This window comes from Petaurus breviceps, unplaced genomic scaffold (genome assembly GCF_028583685.1).
Source record: "Petaurus breviceps papuanus isolate PSGF00001 unplaced genomic scaffold, PetGlider_PUasm1.0 90925, whole genome shotgun sequence".
Classification (NCBI taxonomy): Eukaryota; Metazoa; Chordata; class Mammalia; order Diprotodontia; family Petauridae; genus Petaurus; species Petaurus breviceps.
The window spans coordinates 1496589-1523201 of record NW_027187380.1 but is presented as its reverse complement, the minus strand read 5'-3'; the positions used below and the strand labels follow the sequence as shown (position 1 = coordinate 1523201).

Here is a 26613-nt window from a genome sequence, read left to right as displayed (position 1 = left end):
TGTAGGCTCAAGATTAATCAGGTGGGAATTTTTCTTTTCAGAAAGGAAATAGCACAATGTAGAAATAGAGTCAAGAGGATCCTACCTAAGCTATGCCTCCTGCCAAAACTTTTCCCAGATAATAGTAATCCACCTTTAGCAGTTCCCAAATTGCAGCACATGCCATTTTCTACTATTGGCTTCATGACAGTTCAGACAACTATCCCTATAATCAAAGCTCAGAACAATAGTGAATTACAGTCCCAGGAATTTTTACCTTAAATAGCAAAATTTCACTAATCACAACTTAGGGCTCGAATATCTTTCCTGATGTTTCCCTAACAGTTAACATTTCATTTATCCTTTACTTTTAAATTAAAACTACCCATATTCTAGGGCTTCAAACATACAGCAAATACTTGATAGCTGACTCATCATTAATATGTTGACGCTACCTCTTTAACCCATCCTATATACTTTCATAATAACCAAAACTTTCAAATAAAAATTTGAATGTCATTGAATTAAACTTATTTTCTGCTTTATAACAAAATATACCTCATTAAATATTTAACTTTTCAAATATCTATTTTAATCACATCCTTTTAAAAACCCAGTTCGTGTGTAACAGCATTCAGATTAAAAAGCTGTTTTGTCTAACAGCATTTCTGTTACAATGGTCTCTCAAATTTCACAATATAAGAGAATTTAGAAATAAAATAATAACATAAACAATAAACTTTAGATAACATCAATTGCATTTCCAAATTATCTCATGTAAAAATTATTCATCTTAATACCTTTGGCATTTTAAAATCACTTTAGAGTTATCAGATATGAAATAATTACATTCAATTAAAGAAATAATAATAATATAGTTCTCAGCATATGCCAGTCACTGTGTTAAGCACTTTGCAATCATATTTATAACTTTGGTCTTCACAACAACCCTGGGAGCTGGGTATCATTATTTTTTTTGTCTTCACAGAAACTGGGGCAAGCAGAGATAAGATAACTTGCCTAAAAATTACACAGCTAATAAATTTCTGCAACTGGAACATAATTCAAGTTTCCTTACACTTTTCCAGCATTTTTTTTTTCCAACACCTGTAATTCAGAATCTGATCTGAGATGAGAGGGATTAACAGTGAGAGGGAGAGGGTCTCTGAACTAGGGGAGTCATAGGGGATCTCTGGTTTAAACAATCATTTAAGGAAGGGTTAACAAGTGATTGCTATAAAGTGCAAACTCTTTACCTTTTTTTTTCTTTCTTCGTGACCCTGATAAAATTCTCAAGGACTTCCATTTGAGGAAGTGGAGTTAACAAACACACTCTCAGAGTGAGACCAGACTCCTTAGAGCCTTTTGCCTGGTCCAAAAAATCATAATAGCCTACTAGCAGAGTAAGAAATGTTAACAATGGCTTATAATATTTTGAGCTGACCTAACAATAACAGTTGTAAATTTAAGCCAGAAGAGCCTTATGTATATATTTCCTCATAATTTTAATGTGAAATTCATTTGTCTTATGTGATTTCATTTATAGGGAGATATATCTTCCTACTAGGATAATTAGTCAGAACTTATTACCCCGCCCTGTCACCTGTTTCTCAGTCTAAAGGGATAATCAGATATTTCCCATGTATATGTTACCTTTTTTGCTAATTATATCTTTAATGAAATGTTTCTTTCTTTAATGAAACTAGTTCCATTCCCAAATTATAAGGATTGCGAGCTTAAAAACCACTTGTGATAGAATGAATGATTTTCTATGTAAGATAATTTGGAAATGTATTTTACTAAATTGATGTCACCTGACTGGTAATAAGTTTGTTTCATGTTTTAAATGCATAATTATATTGTGAGCCTTTATCATATAAACACTGTTAGAAAAGTAAATTCTCATAACTTGTATAGTTGGGTTATAAATTCAGGTGTTAAAGAGTACTTTAAAAAATCTATTAAATATTTCATTGGGTATATTTTGTTTCAATAAGATTATAATAGTAGTCTTAAAGACTTATTATCTTGTTCTATCTGATAAGTTGCTTGAGATGATATTTGGACATGGTTATTAGATCTTATCAGCTCTGTTGGTCATAAGTATAAGACTCCATAATTAATAATATATAACATATTATATATAATAATTCTATAAGCCTGAAAACTTGGTTTGGAGCTGGAATCTCACCAACCTTAAAGGCTGGGTTTAAAGAACTAGCTTCGGGGGAGGCTAGGTGGCACAGTGAATGGAGCACCGGCCCTGGGGTCAGGAGGTCCTGGGCTCAAATATGGCCTCAGACCCTTAACACAAGGGCTAGTCATGTGACCTTGGGCAAGTCACAACCCCAATTGTCTTCCAAAAAGCAAAACAAACAAACAAAAACTAGCTATATATATAATAGCAAGTTTCACCTAAATGTATTTAACTGAATTAAAGTCATATCTTAGTAGCAAAGTCTCTAAGCTTACAATACCCAACAATCTTTTGGAGGTTTGGAATCAGCTATTACATGAACTTAAAAGAGCCTTGCAATGGGGCAGCTAGGTGGTGTTGTGAATAGAACACTGGCCCTGAAGACAGAAGGACCTGAGTTCAAATCCGACCTCAGACACTTAACACTTATTAGCTGTGTGACCTTGGACAAGTTACTTAACCCAATTTCCCTGCCTTCCCCCCTCCAAAAAGCTTTAAAAAAAAAAGAGCCTTGTAGCACTAACATTTGGCCTTCCTGACTATGGTAAAACTTTCACTTTATTAACAAAGGGAAGGGGTGGATTCTGACATTTCGACCCAGTCATCTGTCCATTCAGGGGCTTACTACTTTACTTGGAATTTTCCAAAATGTAATTATTTTCTTAGTTTCTAATAATTGTTTTTGACATCAAGGATAAGTTTACACTGGCAATAAAGGATGTTAAGTCTGGTAGACTTGCAAAGCTAACTATCCCAAGAGTACAACATGAGAGCAATAATGACTATGCAGTCCTAAGCTATGATTAGTGAAACTTTGCTATTTAAGGTTAAATTTTTGGGGACTGTGAATTTAAAAAATTCTTTTGAGCTTTATTTTCAGGTATGTTTGTGTCAGGGCAACTAGGTAGTACAGTGTATGGGGTTCCAGGCTTGGATTGAGGACGACTCATCTTCCTTATAGTTTTATTTCAGAAAATAGTTTTGTAGTATTGTAGAATTACTATAATTAACTATAGAAAACTCAATTGAAAACTGTTCTCTGTATATAATTTGGAATCAACTAGTATACTTACATGTCCCATCCCAGGTCTTTTTTGTTACAATTGGAGTAAAATACACATTTCTTAGGTAAATTAATTTGTGTAGCCATTTAACCTAGGAATAGAAGTCATCTACTTACAAAAAGTGTTGTTACCTATGCATTCATGTATAGATTAGATCCTTAACAGCATCTCATCCTCCTAAAGGGGAAATAACTGATTGGATAGCAGGCTAGATAGAGTAAAAAAAAAATCTGAGAAAGCAACAAGATTATATTTCATAGATAGAGATAAAAGTCTATAGATATATACATATATATGTCAAATGTAAATTATTCTAATGCAATATACAGACCTTAAATATGTTCTAATAATAAGTTCTCAAATTGGGATCAGGATTTTATATATGTGACTGCATTGTTCAGGAGTTGAGTCATTTTTTAGTCATATGAAACCCTTCATGATCCCATTTGGGGTTTTCCTGGCACAGTGGTTTGCCGTTTCCTTCTCCAGCTCATTTTATAGATGAATAAATTGAGACAAACAGGGTAAAAATGATTTGCCCAGGGTCACACAGGTAGTAAATGTTTGAGGCTGAATTTGAACTCAGGTCTTCCCGACTCCAGTCATGGCACTCTATCTACTATGTTACCTATCTGCCCTCAATCGCATTGTTCATCTGCTGCATAAACCAGGCACTTTAAAATGTTTAAGTTCTCATTTCTCACGTGTATCAACATAACAATTTGCTAACTTACATCACAGGGCAATTATAGGCAGTAAAACAAGTTTTTCCCTTTGTGGGGATTGAATCTGAGGTAAAGAATGAAGTAAATGAATGTTAGCCTTAGGAAGTTAAATGATAGTGGAGTCAATGCCTGTTTAGAAAAGCACTCAACCTTAGCTTACAAGTCTTCTTTTGCAAATATTAAATCTTTAACCAAAAGGTATCATTTTACAAGTCAGATCTTTATAGATTCTTTAAGATTCTTCCTTTGGCCTGTTGTTGGCACATATAGGGTTTAGATAAATACAGCAATAGCAAGGGGAATGTAAAAACTTAAATTCTCTGAAATTTCACGTGAATTTATGGTTCCTAATTTGATGTTCTTCTTATAGCTCTATTGGTAATAGGATAAGAACCATAAGATTTGAGCTGGTTTTCACCACCTGACCTAGTTATTGGAAAAGCACAATGTAAGTGGCTATAATAAATTGTACAGATATCTGTTTTGTAAAAGATTTTAGCAGAAACATCTAAGAATCTCTATGAGAATCTGAACCAGAGAAACAGCTCTTTTCAGAGCTTCTCTGAGAACAGGTCCATTCCAGCATGAACAAGAGGAGAGATTCCCAGGAAAAACAAAATGACTGAATCAAGAGATTTTTTTTTCAGAAACCAGATGACAACATGAAACATCTGAACCCTAAGATATGGTGTGCTGATTATGTGGACACTGAGAATGGGTTACTAAAAAAGTGACTGTTCACTCTTCCCTCTCATTCCTTTTCCATGTGCCTGCTATCTCTGTAAGGCCCACTTGTGGAAGGGGATTGCCTCCAAGGGATCCTGTCAATGTGTGACACTCTCTGTCTCTTTCCATCTCTCTCTCTCTGTCTCTCTCTCTCTCTCTCTGTGTCTCTGTCTCTCTCTGTCTCTGTCTCTCTCTGTCTCTCTGTCTCTCTGTCTCTCTCTCTCTGTCTCTCTGTCTCTCTCTGTCTCTCTGTCTCTCTCTGTCTCTCTCTCTCTGTCTCTCTGTCTCTGTCTCTGTCTCTGTCTCTGTCTCTGTCTCTCTCTGTCTCTCTCTCTCTGTCTCTCTCTCTCTCTCTCTCTCTCTCTCTCTCTCTCTCTCTCTCTCTCTCTCTCTCTCTCTCTCTCTCTCTCTCTCTCTCTCTCTCTCTCTCTCTCTCTCTCTCTGTCTCTCTCTCTCTCTCTCTCTCTCTCTCTCTCTCTCTCTCTCTCTCTCTCTCTCTCTCTCTCTCTGTCTCTCTCTCTCTCTCTGTCTCTCTGTCTCTGTCTCTGTCTCTCTCTCTCTCTCTCTCTCTCTCTCTCTCTCTCTCTCTCTCTCTCTCTCTGTGTGTGTGTGTGTGTGTGTGTGTGTGTGTCTCTGTCTCTGTCTCTGTCTCTGTCTCTCTTCCTGCTCTCACATTCCCATCATGGTAAAACACCAACATCTCATAATTAACAATTCTTAATCATGTTTAGTGCCTTCTGGTCTTTTTGTATCTTAGTGTGTCAGAAGAAAGGATAAATTTGATGTCATTTGATAATTGGCTATTAGCTAGTGATTCACTGACGAAACAGTGTTTCTCGGTGAATCAAAAGGGGGAACTGAAAAGATCAAAACTAATATTACCACTGATTTCTACTATACTGATTTTGTGCTGTATTGATCTTTATAATTGAGTTAGTATTTGCCTGAACTCACCTTGCTCAGGAATGCAGTTTTCCATCCAAGTTAGTTTAAAGTTATTGATGAAAGGGAATGTTGTTATCACTCATGCCATTAGCCCCAGAGGAACATTTGCCTACTGTCTATAAGCCCCAACCAGGTTAAACTGATACCATCCTCTAAAAGACATGTAGTATATTCTTGCCTGTCCTTGTGCAATTGGTGGTGGGGTTTGATCTCCCCTAAGGGGACAGTATACCTGGTGGCACTGATCTCTTAGCCAAGAATAAAAGAGACAGATGAGGCATGGGATTAGCCATACCTAAATGCCAACCTTATTTTCCTAGTTTAACCAATTACTTCCCAGACCCCCTCCATTTATGTGTGTCAATAAAGAGGGTCCCCCCATTCTCATCAGGGTTGCTGACCTTACTGAGATGGACCATTTGACCTGCTTTGTAGTTCACTGTTAATAAACTGATTATGTTCAGAGTCTGTACCTCAGCTTACCTTTATTGCATTTACTTACCACTTTCTGAAAGAGTTCTGATGAAACTTCTGACCTATAGCACCTGACTCTTTCCCTGGCTTCTGTTTTGAAAGTTCAAGGTCAGAATATGTCTTTAAGTCTCCAATTATTGGAGCTCTCACTTGCATGTGTCTCAGGTCAGAATACTAGTTGACTTCAGGACTGTTTATGGGAATGAGTAGTGGCTTCCCCAGTGTGGTCCTTGTCTCAGACTCCACCATCTTTGGGCAAATTTACTAAAAGCTGCACAGGCTTCCCCAGTGTGACCTTCCTCTCAGTCTCCGTTAGCTTCTAGTCTTTTAGGCAGTTCTGAAATGAATGGAAGAGCTTTCTCTTTGGTTACTCTAGCTCAATCTGAGTTCTTTTTTATATATTTGCTAGTGTCCATATAGGATGCTGGGTTCCTCTATAACTTTTAATGTCACTATACCAAGGAACTTTATATCAGAAAACCTTCTATGTAAAACCAGGAGTTATATTTTCCTTTCTTAGTTCATTTAAACCACCCATATTTCTGTCCTTGTTTCTTTACTAGTGAAACAAATAATCCTACTTCTTGTCAATAATAATAGCTTTTTCATCTATGATGAAATGAGTATTAGCCAACCTACAAAACTACTGCTAATAGAAGCTATTGCTCCTAAGAATATATAAGGTTACACACTCTCTTGTTTGGGTCGGTGTTCATAGGTCAACCACAGTCTTTGTCATTTGAGTCTCTCTTCCAGTTTTTAACTGAAAGACTATTTTGCACTTGTAGAGCATTTTATGCCTTGCAAAGCACTTTGCCAACCATACACTCAAGGCTTTTGCTCCTGGACTTACTGTGACTACCCAGTTGGACCCCTTTCTTTGAGCATCTTCCCTAAAACATGTCCTCCAGCTCTCACTCACAGCTGCCCTTACAACACCTGGATTTCCATGTCCCAGCCAGAGCCATTTACCTCCCCAAGCCCTTCCTCTAATTTCCAAAGTCTGGAAAAGCTCCAGCCAAGTACAACAATTTCTCCTGCTCCTCCTTCATCCATGGATATGTTTATTGAAGATATTCCTGACTCCGCCACTAGCCCAACTTCAAATAACCTTTCCTCCCAGAACAAACCCAAGATCCATCAGGGAAATGGAGAACAGATCCTGGTCAAAAAACCTAAGATGAGTATAGTGTTCTCTTAAGCTCAACTGAATGCACTCAACAGTAGATTCGTAGAACAAAAACACCTCAATCCACAGCAGATCTGAAATGTGGCTGAGAATTTGAATCTTACTTAAAAACAGGTCATAGACCTGGCTTCAGCACCAGAAAATGAAGTCAAAGAGATGGCAGAAAGACACCATGTGGTCAAAGAATGGCAACAGTATAAATATCGTTCAGAATGAATCAGCTATTGGGGAATTCATAAGCTTCTACTCTCCATTTCACAAGGACTATATGATGAATCCTTCTGGAAACCTTCCAGTATGGAGCAACCAGACTTGGAATAACCAATTCCAGAATAGGGGAGAGGGTGCCTATAAGCACCAGATGTTTCAGCACTCCTACCCTGCTAGTGACTTGGGGCTACCTTTGGAAATAATACTAGTAAGGTCTATTCCATGAGACCACATTCTACTACAAGTTTTCATGCCCCCCCCAACTGTGGAATATCTCCCAAATTTCTCCATGAACATGCAGCTGACCCACAGCAAGTCCGAAGAGGACTATGATTTTCAGCAGGCCAATAATGCTCAGACACAATTCTTAGATCCCAATGGGGTACCTATATTCCATTCATAATCTGGGCAGTTAACTTTTCTCCCCTAGAAAAAGTGCTCTTTCCAGGGCTCTTTACCACTGGTTTCTTTTCCTGCCTTTTTAGTATCTCTGTTATTTGACTGTCGTGGTTGGTTGGTTTATATGAGTGAAGGCATATGTTACATGCAGGGGTCACTATCTTTAGATTTTACTGGCTGGCTCCAGGTTTAGGCACTATTGGACTATATATATAGAAAGACCATAAGCTTTAGAATACTGACCTAAATAACAAGATGAAACCCAATATCAGCTGAAGAAAAACGTATGTAATAAGAAAAGTCAGATTGATGGGATTTGATGCCTTTGTGTTTTAAACTAGGGTTTTGGTAAAATTACAGTTAGGATATTAACTTAAAGCTAGTTGTCTTTCTGGATTTTTATCCTCAATATATTCTTTTAATAGAAAGAGATGCAAGTTCATGCTTATGCCTTCCCTCTGAGATTATCCCCTAATTTGTCCCTGTATATGTTTTATTTGTACATAGTTATTTGCATGTTCTCTCTCCCATTAAATTGTGAGCTCATTTGTGGACAGAAACTTTTACCTTTCTTTGTATCCAAAGTACTTAGCACAGTGCCTGGCACATAGTAAGCTCCTTAATAAATACTTGTTCATTTAAAAAAAAAGAATATATAAGATCGATTTAACTCAACCCTAAATTACTTAAAATAAGTGAAAAGATGTCAAGTCATTCATAGTCCTTAAACTAAGTATGAAAAATTTTTGACACTTTTGGGTCAAATTAAATAATACCGGATAGGAGCCCTGTTCCAGTATTCTGAGGGATTTCATCATGCCCTCTGAGACCTATATAAAGTCATTGAGTTTGCTGGAATTGGGAAGCTCTGTGAGTAATGAGCCAGAAAGGAGAAAGTATTTTAGTAAAGGGAAAAGAGAGTTGCACCAGAGAAGAAAGATGTCAAGGAGGGTCATCGGGCTCTCTGGGAATCTCTGAGCAGAAGATTCATTCTGAGGAAGTCCCAAAAAAAGGTCTTCTTTTTTCACAACTCCTCCCATTGTCTATCTATTTGTGGACATTATAATATAACATGCTATTTCATTACCATTTCCAGGAAACTGAATTTTGTTTCAACCACAAAGAGGACAGCAGTTAACTAGAGAAAGATATAAATGTAAATTTAGGCAGAGATCCTAACCTCTACCTTGATATCAGGAATTTTCCTAACATTGTTGGCAGCTTAGAGTAGTGATTGAACTAAAAATTACTCTAAAATAAATTTCTAAAAGCCCTTAGGGGCCAGTATGTTGTCCCTGAACTTAAAACAATCTAAGTATTATAATAGGGTGTTATATAAGATTTCTCCCTTAAAAGGAGGAGGGCTACTCTCTTAAAGGAGTCTCCTCATGGTTACATGTGTGTCTGTGTCTTCTGAGTTCCGTCAGTAAAGTTTCTAATGGTCATAAGTTGTACTCCTTGAGAGAGAAGGGGGGAGAGAGAGACAGACAGACAGAGAGAGAGAGAGGAAAAGTGAGAGCACTTATTCAGTGTTTATATGTACCAGGAACTGAACTAAGTATTGGGGAATAAGCAAACAAAATGATTCCTTCCTCCAAATAGCTTGCATTTTAATGATGTAGACAACACATATAGGGGAGCTAATGTGAACTACAATCTTCTATTTTAACATGAGAGTAACCCTGCAGAAACAAATTGTCCTAATTTACACGTAAGCACACAAAGGCAGAGAAACTGAAAGGTCTTTGATTGTTTTCTTTTTTCTTAGGGGGTGGGGGGGTGGGGGGAGGGAAGAAGCGTTGATTTTTTTTTTTATTCTAGGGTAACCAGAAGGTGTCACTGTGGAACAAAGTTGCCTGAAAACACTCACTCATTCCTTTTCCCAACAAAAAAAAGAGGGAGAAGCCGATTCTTTTTCCAAACCACATCTTTCTCCTTCCATTAGGCTGTCCAGAGAACAACCTTTGCTTTGGATCCCATTTTATTCCCCACCCAGTCCTCTTCCAGTGAAAGTCTGAAGTGATGCCTGATGGATCTCCAGTTCGGGCAACCACACCTCGTACACAATTGAGCTCACTTTCTAACCTAAGAACAAATGACTCTAGTTGTCCTTGGATCCCTTTTTCTGCTAGGTTAGGATTATAAATAAGACAAAAAGTTATTAACAAGATGATATCTCAGAGCCCCCATTTAGGAAAATGTTTAATTTCAGGCAGAGGTTTAGATCTCTGACCTATTTAAACTTTATGTTTTTCCATCTAACCTCTGTTTTTCTCTAGTGCCCTTTGTTCATCATACACATACATATAGCGATCTGGAATACATAGAATTCATGATTGAACATGGAATTTTATATGAAAGAAAGATCAAGATAAATAAACAGCTAATGCAATTAGTAGAAAAGATCATATATAAATACTTGTTAGTAAATAGGCACAGCCAGGGGAATTTCGGGAGAGTAAAACCTTTTGGAGCTTGCCTCAGTTCTTACAATGGTGATTGTAGGCTGTAGGCAGCATCAGTCTGAATACTTTGTTCCAAGATGGGTGCAGAGACCAGAAAGGTTCTTTGCAATTGCCTCAGCTGCCGTCTATTCCTCTCTCTGCTACAGCTCAGCTCCTTATTCTCTCTCCCTGATCACCAATCACAATCACCCCTCTGCTGCCAACTGCTTGATGTTCTATGACAATTGTCTTCCAACTGACTTCAGGGAGTCTTTCTCACCTGCCTGTCATAGGCAATCTACTCTCCAAAATTCTCAGGCCAAAACTGGCTTGCCCACACCTACCACCCTCATCTCCCCAGCTAAAAGATCACAGTAATTTAGTATCTTTCAGAGCTATACATATTCATATGTACATAGATGATATATAAAGTGTTGCCTCTAACTCCATCCCTGACCAACCTCAAAGAATCCCTAGTTCCACTAGGAAAAAAAGTGACCTATATCTGCACTTAATTGTGGGGTAAGTGGAAGGGGGAAAACAAAAATTAAAAATGCACAGCAAAGAACAAAAGAAAACAAGGAAGCAAAGAATAGATGGACAGCTCTCAATACAATGTGTAGTATTTATTATATAGACTTTCTTGAAATGGATATTTATTGCTATATATTTTGAATCCTCTCTTATGTTCTGCTATGCACATAAAATACCTTTTCTTTTTTCTTATTTTGTATCTAAGTTTATAATGTTTCTTTTTCTTTTCTCTATTGTGTATTTAAGTTTTAATATTTAAGTCTAGGGGTGGCTAGGTTGCTCAGTGAATAGAGCACCAGCCCTGGAATCAGGAGGACCTGAGTTCAAATGCAGCCTTAGATACTTAACACAAAACTAGCCATGTGACCTTGAGCAAGTCACTTAACTCCAATTGCCCTACCTTCCCCCGTCCAAAAAAAAAAAAGGAAAAATAAAATGAAAACACGAAAAGGAATTTTAGACCTTGACATTTCTGTTTTAGGATTATTTGGTTCTATTTGGCATGTGGTTTCTCTATTGTACAATGTTGCCTTTTCTCCACAAGGAAAGAAGTACACAATAGCTATGCTACTGCTATTTCATACAAAGAACTTTAGAAAACAGAATTAAGGAACCTAATATACCTTGAGGTTTTAAAGAAACCATCATTGTTTTAATTCTTACAATATTTATAATATTTGTAATATCAAACTTTCACCTAGAACCATTGACCACCTAGGACATCCAGTTCACTTCATATTTGCTCACATGTATTTCTGAGTCCTCCAAAGAGAGGATTATTAATTATAGGTTGTAAGTTATTGATGATCAAATTTGGATTACTGATTTTGGATTATTATTTTTTTTTATAAGCAATCGGGGTTAAGTAACTTGCTCAAGGTTACACGGCCAGTTATTTCTGGGTGTGGTGCTGAGTATCTGAGCCTGGATTTGATCCAGGTCATTCCAACACTGAAGCCGGTGCTCTTACTCGCTGTGCTACCTGGCTGCCCCTTGTATTATTATTGAATCTTTGGAAACTGCATTATTGAATTATCATTTAAATCATTGTTGAATATTATTCATATTATTGAATATTGAAACTACATAATTATTTGATACTTATTTTTTCTCATAGACAATTATTTTCTTTATTGTACAGTACAAATTGTAAGCTGACTGCCATTCTCCAAAGTCTCTTGACCCACATACTCACATGTTGAGAAAGAGGGTAAAAATAATGAAATAGCATATAACCTTTACACTTTTATGTATGAAAAGTTTTTCAGTTGCTGAAAAACATTGATGTTAAAGACTTTCATTCCCAAACTTAAAATCTCCATGCCAAAACACTGAGGAGAAGAACCCTCCCCACTTTGAAACATTTTGGAAAAGGACCTCATTAGGTGCCTTAAACTACCAGAATTGCTACTAAATGGTGGGACCTTCCACTTTGGATCCCCAAGTCTCACTTAAAAGATTCTGTTCTCTTTAGAGGTTAACATTAATACATAAGATCAGAGTGCTTGTTACAGTAACTTTTTTCCTATCTGAGAAGAGGAAAAAAAAATGCAGACCTGATAGTTTTGAAGTCATCAAAACCATTTTTGCTAATCTTAACAGATGCTTTTCTGGTTTTGAGTGAGCTCCTATTACTTCTTTATAAAATCTCACAGTCATTATTTTATTTTTTACAAATGTTCATTTGAATATTTGTTTTGAAATATTATTATCAATTATACGCTTTATGTAATATGAATTTGGAATAATCTAGTTGCACCAAAGGAAAAGATTTTAAAGCATTTAAAACACTTTATGTGATAATTTGGTATAAAATATGATTTCAATATTATATTAACATGCATTACGTTGCAATTGTAAAACAATCCCAAACTTTTCCTCAACCTTATGCTAGGGCTTCTATTCCCATCATCTTTGAGAATCTACTGATAGTGGTTTAGCAATCATATCTATGAGTTCTTTCAATATCCAAGAATATTGGGTCAGGGTTGGCTTGAATTCATCACAGGTAACTAGGTGCTGTCATTATTTCCCTACTTATCTTGGGAGCCTTGTTAGCCATTACAAAGGCCATTCTTCTTGACCTTTGAGAAACTAGCAAAATATGAACTCAGCAGCTATTCCTGTATTGTTTTCAGATGTGATCATCCCATTCATCCCAAGCAAAAATCCTATCCTTTCTTCAATCTTTCTATTTCTCCCAATATAACCTAAAAAAAAAAAGCTACCTTATTTGTTGTCCTTAAATTCCCTCACCAGGTCTCAGTCCATTCTGAGCTTTAGCTTTCTTGGCACTATTTTATAGGACTATCCCACATTCTTATAATTATCTTCTTTCTCCTGGCCTTGCTTCTTACTTGCCATCTTCTATACATTTCTTTTTAAAATCTAAGTTGGTTTGTGAGTTCCTGGCGCATCCACATACGCATTTCTCTTCATATATTTCTCATTTCCCCCTCTTCATTAGAACTATTTCCCCTTGTGTCTTCAGAATTTTATTCTTGAATAAATCCCTTCCTGCACTTACTTCTTCTTGTGGAATTCCCTTGTAGTTCATTGGAATTCTATATATCCCTCCTTTGAACCTTTTGAATCTGCTTTCCCAAAACCTAGGGTATATGTCACCCTATGTATGAATTTCCTCTTCTTCTGTATCACCAAGTCTAGGAGGGAATGGTTACTTCTCCCTAGGTTTCCTGTGATTTTTCACTAACAAGTAAAGGAACTGGTTGCTGGGGGTGAAAATTATCATTAAGGCAAGTCAAAATGTGTTAGCTGAGAGGAAGCTCCAGCAGATGTCTGGATGATTGAAGTCTTATGAACCTAACAAAATAATTGGAACTTTTTATTCCTCTCTTACTTACTCAGACTTCAATAGTAAAATTCAATGTGCCCTATTTTATTGTAACATTGCAGATACAGGCAAAGATTAATGATATTTGATCATATAGTAGGCCTGGATTGGCCATTTTGTCCCAGATTTCACTAATCTGGAACGGTATACTTTAGTAAATCTAACTTACCATGAGCATCATTGTGTATTTCTACTGATGCCACCCTACAACTTATACAGCTGAAGAGTCAGGGCCATCCTTGAACAGACCTCCCCCCCTCCACCCCATACCTATAGGATATGATTGGAAACATTAGGAAAGCCCCTCAACCCCAACCAGTGCTACTTCTTGCAGTGCTATCCAGAGACAGTGTGGAATGCTCAATAAACTTGGACTAGAACCCCTTGGGTTTAAGTACGCACATTTCCATTTATAAGCTGTATGGTCCTGGGGAAGTAATTTAACGTCTTTTAGACTAAATTCCTCAACTGTAAAATGGGATAATAACCCTTGCCCTGCTTACTTCTTGGGACTGTAGAAAGAAACAGATGAACATGTTGTGAGCATTACATAGCTTTATGCATGTAGATTATTGCTAACCTAAGAGATTCATTCTTTTGTTTGGTAGTATAGTGGAAAGAATAACGAATTTAGGGGCAGCTAGGTGGCACAGTGAATAGAGCACTGGTCCTGGAGTCAGAAGGACCTGAGTTCAAATCTGGCCTCAGACATTTGACACATTTACTAGCTGTGTGACCTTGGGCAAATCACTTAACCCCAATTGCCTTACCTTCCCCTCTCCAAAAATAATGCTAAATAAAAATAAGAACAACAGATTTGAATAACTCTGATTTCAAGTTAGGAAATTTGGTTTCAAGTCTTGACTCTGCCCACTTATTATCTGTGTGACATTGGACAAGTAATTTGATCTTTCTGGGCCTCAGTTTCCTCATTTTCAAAGTGAAAGGAGGAGAGCTGAACCTCAAGATTCTAGTTCTAAACGTATAATTCTGTGTTTAAGGAATTAGAATCTTAAAGAGTCCTTTGTTAAAATACACTGATCATCTATTATATCTCACTCTGCCAGGTTACTGAGATATGTAAGAGGCAGGATGGGGAAGAGTTATATCACTTATCACTATCACAAACAACTAGAGTTCACCACAGGGATGGCTGATATATAGAGCTATTATCAGCTATTAACCCTGAGTAGAAGAAATACTTTATTCATCTTTGTATTCTTTGCTGTGCTTTGCACATAGGAGGCACTCAAATATTTGTTCTTATTTTTTCTTTAAAAAATAACATATTGAACAGCTGGCACATTGAAGGCACTACACAAGGTACTGAGGATGTAAGGATAAAGAATTTAGTGGGGAGAAGGAAGAATGGTGTTTGATGAATGATTTTTGGTTCAGTTCAGCAAACATTTAATGAATGAATGAGATCCTTTCTAGGGACAACTAGGTGAGAGCTGTATAGGAATGGAGTGTCATAGAAAAATTGGTTTGGTAGTGGGGGAGAAAGGAAAGAGATAAATCCTGAGTTTGGAGCACCATAGTAGGAACCATGGGTAGTCAGGGAGCCACACTGGGTCCAGTGATAGGGGAACAAGGAATAAAACAGGAGAGGGACATTGAAAGGAAGTGTGAGACTTCTTGGCCTATTTCACATATTAGCCAAGGGTCAATCTAGGATTCAGTATTTTCTTCTTGACTCTGCCTCCATCCCTAGAGAGAGGGTGGAAGGCAGGCACATAGACAAAGTCTGACTCACTTTTTGGGGAAAAAAAGCAAGTGGCAGTTTTCCCCATGACCTGATTCCAGCTAAGTGTAAACAAATGACATGCTCCTATATCCAGTGGCTATTAACTCTGGGAGGAAAAGAACAGGTGTCCCCTAGCACCAGAGAGCAGGATCACAGCTGCCTGTTCATGCCACAGCTCCAGGGGTATATGTAATAGCAGCCTACTTGCCCACTGGCAAGAGGTAAAGTTTAAAAAAAAAAACAGCTGTTGGCCAACTTGATGGCACCAGAGGGAGTAAGGCAGCTTCTTCACAAACTGCTGGCAGTAGGGGTAAAGGACAGCTGGATACTTATCCTCATTGGCAAAGGGCATGGAGAAGGAAAACACAAAGAGCAGCTGCATCACTCAGATTGGGCACAATGGTGACTTTTGATGGGCAAGAAGCCAGTCTCATTAATCCAACAAAGCAGGGTACAGACAAGGGACACACTGTGCCCAGAGTATCTCCCTCTAGGTTGTTTCAGATGAAGGCCTGGTGCCCTTTTAATGGTAGATGCTATTTCCAAATACAAGAAATCAGAGAAGCCGCATGATGACCAGTAGGCTCACATTATACGCACCCTATCATAGGCTTCTCTGAATTCATCAGATTGGCCAGCTGTTCAGCCATTTCCTGGCTAAGTTCATGAAACTATTCTTATAACCAAGGATGAAGACAAACCTAAGTCATTGCCATTCTCTCTCCATCCAAAAGGACTGAAATTAGTATGAAAGGAAAACTCTAATTATCTTATGGGCAAAGAGACCTCCCCTCCTCTCCAATACACCTAGCCCTGATATTTACCCAAATAACTTTTTGCCTCATATGATGTTCTGTCTTGCCCTCTGATTACTGAAAAATGACTGAACACAGATATCTCGTTTCCCTTTCTGCCCAGTTCTAAGCACCAGGGAGGAAAGCATAATCAGACAATATTTCCTGCACCCATGTTTGCCTTATATCCACAGTGATGATAAGATTATAAGAGGTGCTCAGAGAACATCTGTTTTTCCAAGGATGGATCTTCCTTATATGAAGGTTCCTGCCTGATAGCTCACTCAACTAGTCACTAGGCTCCTGAGACATGGCTGATGAGAGAGTATGAAAGAGCTGTCCTGTCTGTGTCATTGCCATAAACAGCCATAACACATGCCACAAAGAGGGTGACAAATACAGCAGGAAACCATAGAGACTGCAGGGTTACCTCTGAGATGGTTATACGTCTCCCTAAACAGCCAGGAAGGCAGGTTCAATGACCTGGCTTGTTTCTTTTTTAAGGTCTTCATCAGTTCCTAGATTCATCTGACGCAATATAATCAAGAACAGAAATCAGAAATCAGGTTGAAAGGAACTGTGAATGTAAAAAGAAGCAAAGTCAAACTCTGGTTCTTTTAATAACAAGCTATGCTGTGTAGGAGTAAGGTGAACAGACAGCTGCCCCATGTGGGCACCAATTGTGCCAGGTGAGCAGGCAGCATCTGAGAGACTTTTCTACCCTCAGATACCTCACAGCAGGCAGGGTTGGTGGGTAGTCTGGACACAGACTTTTTACTTTCACGATGATACTTCCCATCCTGTCAGGGGCCTGAAAAGGGCACGAGAGGGCAAGAAGACAGTTCAGTTAATTTGCGAGGAGGGCTTCGTAATGGAGTAGGTAGGAATTGATCTATCCATATAACAACTCTTTCCCCAACGTTTCTATGGTCCAACCACCACTAGTCCTGGGAGCTGTAAAGAATTTCTCTGGAACTATGTGCTAAACCAACTTTCACTGGGGTAAAACTTCATTCAGTGGGAAGACAAAAAGCCTACTCTTATTTTCCATGATTTATGTTGCTCTATTTAGTAACCCTTTGAATGTTTGCTAATCAGTTCCAGTAATGGGAGTGGAAATTGTTTCTTCTGGAAAACCCAGCTATATTACTAAGCTGTTAAGGGATTTGTATCTTGTTGGAGGCTGAATATCCCTGGTCCTTCATTCTCATACGTTCCCCTTAATTTTATATGTTTTCTACAGTTGCACAAAAGGGCATTGCGAAATTAAGGAATAGACAGCATTTTTCATTTAATAAGAATCCCGTGGAATGTAGATGGAATGGAAGTAGCAGTCCCAGAGGAGAGTGGCATTTCAGAAGGGATTCAGCCTGGTGCTTGGATAGCAAGGGGAGAAGGTGCTGGCCATGGAAAGATAAAAGACTGTAGTTAGCCTCTGGCACTGGGAAAGAGGCTGAAGAGCTGACTTATGGCTCAGCATTGTGTTTGATCAGATACCCGCTAAAGGTGATGTAGGTGTCAAACTCATCACTGAAGATGGCATTCTCCCGTTCCCCCTTGAAGAGCCGTACCCACACCTCATCCTGCTCCTGAAGCTCCAACATCAGGCTCTGGCTCTGCATAATGCTTCGGTCGCTCACCTGAGCATACAGTATCACCACTTCAGCATCATTCTTCATGATGTGGAGATAAGTCTCCTTCTGGTTCCAAGTGTGCACATTGAGGCTGAAGAAGTAGATGCCCGGCACATAGCAGTAGAATTTACCTGTGAACATGTTGAAGTGACTGTAGAGGTTGACAAATTCCATGTCAAAAATCAATGTCTGGTAGTAATCATTGCTGTGCAAGGGCTTCTTCCGTCCCACTGAGAAGGCAGCATAGTGGTTCTTACATCGATCCCCAGGAGCTCCCATTGTGCCCTTCTGTCCCTTTGGTCCAACATGGCCCCTGGCACCTATTGAGCCTGTTTTGCCAAATTTCCCTTGGAGGCCTCGCTCTCCTCTGTCACCCTTTTCACCTAAAAGAGATATTAAAAAAAAAACATACAGCATTAAGTGCTCTCTGTTGTCATCCCAGGAATCAGGTTTCAATCTCTTTTCCCTCACACTCTCAGCACCTGGCCAAGGGTTCCCAGACTAATTCTTCATTCATGGGCCAACCCTGAAAATCCTAACTTCTACTTTGGCTATCCCAACTTTATCTTTTATATCCTGGGCATGGGGATGATTTAATTCCCAAACAATCCATCCAAATAGCATCAACCCCAAGGAACTTCCTATTTTGATCCAGAACCAACAATTTTTTTTTTCTTGAAAGCCCTGGCAAAGAAAAAGGGAACATATGAGTTTGTCCAAAAGCAGCAGTTTCAGTGACCAAGCCCATGGCTCACTTTAAGCGAATTAGCTGCAGATATCAGAGCTCCAGGATCCAGCCTCCTCACCACAAAATCCAGGTCACATGTGTTCCCAGTTAGATTTTGCAGTGTTGTGCAAGGTTATCTGATGCTTGTAGTATTGTGGCGTTCAGGTGGCATTTCAGAAAACAGGCTGGGGAGCACCAAACCTCAAAACAAAGAACAAAGAAACTTGCAGTCAAGAATGCAAGCATGGGGAGAAGAGACCCAAATTGTCTCTATGCCTTGTTGTTCTGCTGTATTATCCTGGGAATTCATCTCCTGACCCACATCCTGAAGAGGTAACCTCAACTTGCCCAGAATCTGAAAAAGGCAGGAGGAGTTTCCTTCTCTCCCCTCTAGGCAAAGAATCACATCAAGGGCCTTATAGCCCAATCTGCCCCAGAAAAATTTATCTCCTTTCTAATTAGAGTATTTGTGCTCAGTTATGGAGATTAATCTCCTGTGCTCATTTTTGAAGTGTTCAAAGAACAAGACCATCTCCCTGACCTTTTAAGATAGTGATATTGATCTGAGGCATTGGCATTGGCTGGTACATGGGGTTGCCAGAGTCACAACAGCGGAAACACTTGGAGTCAGACGACTGTTCTTCCAGGCTGGGGTTGTTCTTTTCATGGTGATATTCAATCCTGAGTGAAAAAGGATAACAGAAAAGAAAATGATACCTTCTAACTAAGGAAGAACCTCTTTCAGTCATTCTACTGAATAACTTCCACAGGAACATGGAAGGAGAACTGATTTTGAGTTAGAGAGCCTAGGATCAAATCCGAGTTTTGTTTATGTATAATCTTGGACATATCATTTAATCTCTCTGGACCTCAGTTTCCTCTGCTACGAAAAAGAGAGAGTTGGAATATATGGCTTTAAGGTCCATTCCAGCTCCACAGCAATGATTCTGTGAGCTCTTATAATAGGATCCCAGTGGCTGTTCACCCTCTTAGCTTCCGTGCTGAAGCAGTACTTAGTCCTTTCCCAAAGAAGAATGAGTACAAGTTTAAGTTCTATGCACACCACCCTGTTTCCCTCCCAACAACCCCCCCCCCCAAATATTTGGAAGGGATCCTTTACCATTTGCTAACCAACCACATTCAATTTAACAAATGTTTATCAAACATCTACTTATTACCATACAAGTTATTGTGCTAATTTTTGTTAATTAGAAAATAATTAATGGAAGATTTGAGGTTATTTGGGTGTTAGTCACACAAATGATGAATCAACATTTAAAGAGATCAGGTCTAATCAATCCATCAACAACATTTATTGGTATCTAACATATGTCAGGCACTCTGCTAGGTGATACAGCTACAAAGACAGAAATGAATCAGTTTGGGACTAGAAAAAGCCTTAAGGGATGATCTAGTACAACTCCCTCACCTTAAAGATAAGGAAACTGAATCCCAGAAAAGTAAAGTGACTGATCTAAGGTCACACAGACAGTAGGTAGCAGTTTGGATATTGAAACCAGAGTTTTTGACTCAAAATTTGATACTCTTAGCACTACACCATACTGCTAATAGCCCAACAATAATCCATATGAACATAGCCATCAATAAGTTAAGGATTTGTGATCTTGGTCCAAATACTAGCACAGATCACATCCCATCTATAACTTAAAGCTTGTCAGATCCATTGCATCTAGACTCAGCCTGACTACTGTTGTCGTTGTTGCTGAATTGTTTTAATCATGCCTGACTCTTTGTGACTCCATTTGGGGTTTTCTCAGCAAAGATACCTGCAATGGTTTGCCACTTCCTTCTCCAACTCATTTTACAGATGAGAAAACGGAGGCAAACAGAATTAAGTGACTTGCCCAGGGTCACACAGCTAGTAAGTATCTGAGGTTGGATTTGAAATCAGGTCTAAGTGACTCCAGACTATGCCACCTAGCTGCCCATAGTTTGACTAGAGTTACATAAGGCTCACATGGCAAGTAACCTGCCCATGTTCACCTAGCTAGTCAGTTTTAGAGGATGGATCTTATATCCTTGTTTTCCTGATTCTAAGTTTATCCATTATAATACACTGCCTCTTATTAATTAACAGGATCAATCTAAGATGCATAGAACACCTTGCATGTGGTTTATATAAAATAATAATCAAAAATAAAATACATTCTTGGCTTGGTTCCTCATTTGTCTCATAAAAAGGTTATTTTTTAAATTATCCACAGGACCTCTTCCAGTTCTAACCTTCTGTACTCTATTGTAATGTTTACATCTTGAAATTGGATAGGTGAGAAAATCACCAGAACTACATATAAGGCAACAGTTTCGTGCTACCACCTATTGGTGTTCTGTTGAATTGCACTGAGATATTGATTGATTCAACAATTGATGTTGAATTGCACTGAGAGTCAAGGACAATTTTTGACTGGGATCTCTGGATCACAGAGCTGGTCCTACACAGACTGGGAAATAGTGTTCTTGTTAAGTTTAAAATTTTAGACTAGAGCTATATAAGACTCATACAAGTGAAGTGACCTGCCCATGGTTACCCAGCATGTAAGATTTATTGCATCTAAACCCTACCTCTCTTAATTATAGATTTTTTTTCTTTTTTCTATCTGAAATAGAAAATTAAGTTCAGAGGTTGCCTGTATAGTTCTACTCTGCTGCTTTGCTCCCAGTCCATCTCAGGTCCCCTTTTATATGTCCTCAAAACAGAACTAAGGAACAAGTGAAATCAGTTCTCATTTTTTTTAAGAGATAAAAGAAATGAGGTGACAATTTCAACAAAGGCTTCTTTTTAGTCTTACAAGGAACTAAGTGTACTTTATAAATATTATCACAACATCCCAGATAGGTTGGAGTCTACACATCCAGGATAAGTGGAGATAGAGTCCAAGTTTTTCAATGGAACAGCCTTCTTTGATCCTGCTTCCTTAATAAGAAGATAGAAATCATAAGAGAACAAGAGGAAACAAAGTGGTCCAGTGGAAAAAAATACAAGATTTAGAGTCAGAGGACCTGAGTTCTAAATCTCCCTCTATCTCCATACTGCCTTACAAGGTTAAGCAAGCTAATCTTTGGGCCTTAATTTCTTCATCTGTAAAATGAGAGCATTGGACCTGAACTAGTACTATGCAATCTAGTACTACGTTTGCAAACTTCTAGAACAAATCTTTGATTCCATGATGTATCTATCCTATGATCCTTCACTAGAATCAAGGGATTCAGGACTAAAAGGGACCTTAAAGGTCAACCAATCTTCTCCTTCTGCAAGTGAGGAAACCGAGTCACTGAAAAGTTAAGTGAATTGTCCAAAATCCCACAGATAAATTAGTAGTGGAAGTAGGACTTATCTCATGCATCCCCACATTCCTCTACATGTGGAAGGAGGCTAGGACTATTCAGTTTTTTTTAAATTAACTCAACCATTTATTAATCACCTGTGCTAGATAGGCAATGAAAATATAAAGGTAAATGGAACACAGATCATGCTCTCAGTGAGCCTACACTCTAAGAGTAGGAAAAGACGTGCACTTATATAATTATAATACAAATAGCATAGTATAAAAGACAGAGTATTTGTATTGAAATCAGGAAAGCCTGTGTTCAAATATGATACAGAAAATCTGGGCAAGTCAGTTAACTCTTAGTATCCCAGGCAACTCTAAGAAAATGTTATAGACATTGCTGATCTTCATCAAAGGAAATTTCTGCACTGGGAGTTAGCTATGTGTATCTAGACTAAAAGATTATTCACTTTCAAGATAAGGAAATAGAGTCACTAACCAGAATATTCTGAAGATTGCAATCTAGCAGAAAAGCTAGGCTTAGAATCCAGAAATCCTGTCTTGTTAGCCAAGGGCTTTAAACCTAGCAGTTAAGTAATATGCTTGTAAAGCTGGGAGATCTCGAATCAACATCATTAACCAATGATTAAGGGCTTATATTCATAAAATCATAGGATTTAAAATTAATAAGAACTCAAATAATTCAATGCAGTCCAATTCCTCTTATTTTACAGAGGAAGAAAGTGAGATTCCTAGAGAATAAATAACTCCCAAGGTCATAAGGTAGTCAGTAGAAGAGCCAAGATTTGAATCCAGGTTCACTGATTCCAAATACAGGACTCTTTATTATACCACACCATCAGGACAAATTGCTCACATAGTCCCAACTCCCCTGATTTATACCAATGTCCCCAGGATCTCACTTTTTGGTGTGTTCCGGCAATGGTGGTGGCAGGTCCTCTACCTTAACCTCTTCCTGAGTCTCCTCCTGGTCCTTCTGAAGTTGCTGCTTCTGTGATGCCCTGCCCAATGCTGTTTCACACCAGATAAGAGTCAGTAGCAGGCAGGATCCAAAAATGAATCCCAATTTGTAGGAACCAATCATTTTTCTTTGCTCTAGAATAGAAAGAGAGACAGACACACAAGGCAGGTTATAGAGTCAGAACCATAGTGGATAAAACAATAACTGAGGTGCCCACCCCTTATCTACATCTATGGGAAAATGCCTCTGACAGGGTTCATTTTGATCTTACAAATTATAATGATAGAAACCACAACCTGGGACCTGAGCCCATCTGTTTGAGGCTGGAGAGATGGGAGCTGACTGGCTAATTGCTTAAAGTAACAGTCACTGTCCCAGCTCAAGGAAAGAGGCTCCTCCAAAACCTTGAAGAATGAAACAAATGGAAATTCACATTTAGAACTCCATTAACCATTGCTACCCCAGTTATTAGACACCTAGTTATTTAGAGGAAGTCAAATACAATGGAATTAGCACTAGACTAGAATAAGCCAGATGGTTTGGGTTTGAAACACTGTTCCATGAATCACTAGTTGCAGGAAGAGCAAGTTACCCCAAGTTTCATCATGTGTAAAATGATAACAATTCTTGCATCACCAACTCACAGGGCTGTTGTGAATATAAAAAGGGGTGCAAGGGAACCCCCAGTCTGCTAAACTGGGGCTGGGAATGCATGGCTCCATGGACAGAGATGTGCTCTGGCTCAGTGCTGAAGAATATGGTTAATAAGCAGCTCCTAAGTAGTCTTTGTATGTCCCTGTGCTTAAGTGAAGATAATTGATAACTCAGCCAGGAAGAGCTGCCCTCACTGGGCTTTAAGAGCAATTTTAAAAACAAATACAAAATTCTGCCTTCTGCTCTTTTTGGCTATCTCTTGGATTTCCATCAGGGAGAGGCAGGATTCCCTTCCCCTCCCCATGGCATGCAATGATGGCAGCACACACACACGGTAGCAAGAACATGGTATCTAAACCTGAGACTGGACTTCAGGTTTCTTGCTCCCTCTTCCTTTTTGTATTTCTTTCCCTGCTCCCAGGTCACTGAAGGACAATCCTGAGAAAGGGTCATTTTCAGCAGAAGGTGATTTCCTCTACGTTTTCTCAGAAGAGAAAATCATAGCTACCAAGAGGATTCTGTAGCTAAAAAGATTAATGACATCAAAACCATATCATGTCTTACCAGGAGGTATGGATTTCCGAGTTGCTCAGACTCATATCTAAGGTGAACGTGAAATATCTTTTCAACAGTTCTACAAAGTTGTCTTTAATTTCCAGGAGAATATAATAGGTGATGGGCTACTCTTTCATGTTTCAAGTATTCGTTAATGTGCACTTATGAGGCTTTTGAATTTTAAGCATTTAGTGTGTGGTGAAGGAAATAAATGCTATCCTATACTTGATATCTACTTTATATGTTGAAGTATCTCTTCTAGAAGGGACCCAATTAATTTTTTTAATTTAATAGAGACCCTAGATATGAACCATACCTGAGTTTTATTTAAGAGGTTTCTTGTGGCACTCTGGGGTGAGTGCAGTGAGCCAAAGAGTGTGAGAAAAGCCAGGATTGAAATCTAGGTCCAGGTGAATCCAAAGTCAGGGTCCTTAAGGAAAGGAGGACTCTCCCTGGGCCATAGGTAACACAAAGAAAGTGCTATTTAGGAATATATAAATGTGAATGGTTTTCTTAGAAATGGAGAAAAATCCCAAGTGAATTCAGAGTCACTGAAGTGGATAAATCATCCCTTGATTTCACTCTATGAGATGCTGGATTATTTTCTTGCATTGTCCCTCCTTGTTAAATTAGGTGGTTAGGAAAGTAGGTACATTAACTACAATAGTCCTCTAGGGAATTATTTAATATGCCTCCTGAAATATCTAATTTAGAAAGAGTATTCCTGCCCCCTTCAAATGATAGTACTCTAATCCAACCTTCATTTCCCTTTCATATCTGCTTTCTTAAAAAGATTTAGACCTTAAAATCCTTAACAAAGCCTCAAAATGTTCATTCTTGAAAGAAGCTATAGAGTGTTTGACGTTTGATCTGTGGAAGGGCAATTGTTGAATTTAAAATAAGGAAAATTGTATACATATTTTCATCATTCAAAACTGGGCACTTATGGGCGGCTAGGTGGCACAGTGAGTAGAGCACCGGCCCTGGAGTCAGGAGGACCTGGGTTTGGATCCAGCCTTAGACACTTGACATATACACCACAAAAAACTAGCCGTGTGACCTTAGACAAGTCACTTAACCCCAAATGCCCTCCCCTCCCCCCTCCAAAAAGCAAAAAAACAAAACAAAACTGGGCACTTCAAGGCTCTGTTGGACAGTGTCAAGTTAGATAAGATTCTACAATATGAAGCTAAAGCTAGCCCTGATGCTTGTATACACTAAGCCTTGGGATTGGTCATCTCACAGGGGTCAGAATGACCTGTCCTCTCTGATGAAGTCCAATCTGTCAGACCTGGCCTTACTTATAGATTCCTAGACTCCTACAGATGAAAGAGGCATTATTAGCTAACATCATTGTGTAGGGGTATAGAAACTGAAGTGATTTGACCAAAGTCACAAAGCCAGTTGCTGCAATGCACAAGTTAACTGGGACAAAGTAAAATAATTAAATTTATCTACTTCTACAATAAACCTTATAATTTTTACATCTTTAAAAAATTTTTAATATGAAATACATCCTGTTTTTGCTGCAATCACTTGTTTTACACAATTTGCCATTGAGTTCCCAAGATTATGATACATATTCTTTGTCACAAACCAAAACATTCTTTTAGATATTAATCATACCTTTAATGAACAGTCTATTTTCCCAAGTCTAGCTTTAATTATAGGTCAAAGTTTTTGTGGTGGGAGTAATATCCTAACCCCTCACCTCTGTTGAGGTATAGGGGTACTGGGACCCCAAAATTCAAGGGTAAATGACACAGGTCCTGCCTCAAATAAATTCGACCAAAATCTTCCTTCAGTCATATTAGAATACCAGTCAGAGTGGACTAGATTTTAAGAATCCACCATATTTGTGACACTTGTATTGACAAGCAGGCCAGATTGAATCTGAGCATTGGACACACTCTTAAGGACTCTGAGCATTTTAATGGAGGCAAGATGGACCTTATATACAGAAGAACAGAGAAGATCTAGATGTGATCTAAGAGTGGTCAAGTAGTCTGGGGTGACTGGGAGGTAACTGAGAAGGACCAAGAAGGGCCAGATGCCCCAGGCAAATGCCAGGGACCTGGGCCACATGAAAGTGGTCTAGATGGAATCAAAGAGTGACAGTCTAGGGTGTGGCCAGGTGCTCCAGGCAAACGCCAGGGACCTGGGCCACGTGGGAATGTCCAGGGGCTTTTCCTTTTTGGGGTCCAGATCCCAAAGACATGGTCTTTTCCTTTTGAGGGTTCAGATCCCATCCCCATCACCTCCATGCAAGTTAAACTAGTTTTTTCCTCAAAAGGGAGTGAAACTATCCTTAAGACAAAATCCTGAGGGAACTAAAGCTTTGGGCTATTACCAACACTTCTAGGTTGCCTGAGTACAAAAGACAGTCTCAAGGAATTCCATGTGCTTTCTGATGCTTGGCTGGTGTACCACCTTGAACAATTTCAGAGGCAAGGTGATTCAGATGAATCAACTTGCAGTGTCCTCAATGCA

At 38.7% G+C, this 26613-nt stretch overlaps 2 protein-coding genes and 1 pseudogene across 11 annotated transcripts in view; 2 read left to right on the top strand and 1 right to left on the bottom strand.

Annotated features, from left to right (window-relative positions):
• Window positions 1-6791: 6791 nt before the first annotated feature.
• On the top strand, window positions 6792-9408 carry LOC138152367 (putative homeobox protein NANOG2; annotated as a pseudogene).
• A 1655-nt stretch (window positions 9409-11063) lies between these two features.
• Window positions 11064-26613, bottom strand: part of C1QTNF1 (C1q and TNF related 1) — an 85086-nt gene continuing 69536 nt past the window's right edge. For 5 of the 10 annotated variants that reach the window (XM_069076056.1, XM_069076057.1, XM_069076054.1 and 2 more), the window contains 4 exons: window positions 22856-23048; window positions 19184-19323; window positions 17922-18298; window positions 11064-17092 (listed from right to left, as the gene is read on the bottom strand). In XM_069076056.1, the coding sequence (XP_068932157.1) occupies window positions 16910-17092; window positions 17922-18298; window positions 19184-19323; window positions 22856-23037 (882 nt within the window). In that variant the 5' untranslated portion in view covers window positions 23038-23048 and the 3' untranslated portion in view covers window positions 11064-16909. Of the gene's footprint in view, window positions 18299-19183; window positions 19324-22855; window positions 23049-24439; window positions 24576-26613 lie in introns of all 10 variants that reach the window. The other 5 variants (XM_069076062.1, XM_069076058.1, XM_069076055.1 and 2 more) reach the window with 4 other exon arrangements.
• Window positions 19233-26613, top strand: part of TIMP2 (TIMP metallopeptidase inhibitor 2) — a 321405-nt gene continuing 314024 nt past the window's right edge. Inside the window, exon 1 of the mRNA XM_069076064.1 lies at window positions 19233-19236. The gene's annotated coding sequence lies outside the window, so the exon portion shown is untranslated. The remainder of the gene's footprint in view (window positions 19237-26613) is intronic.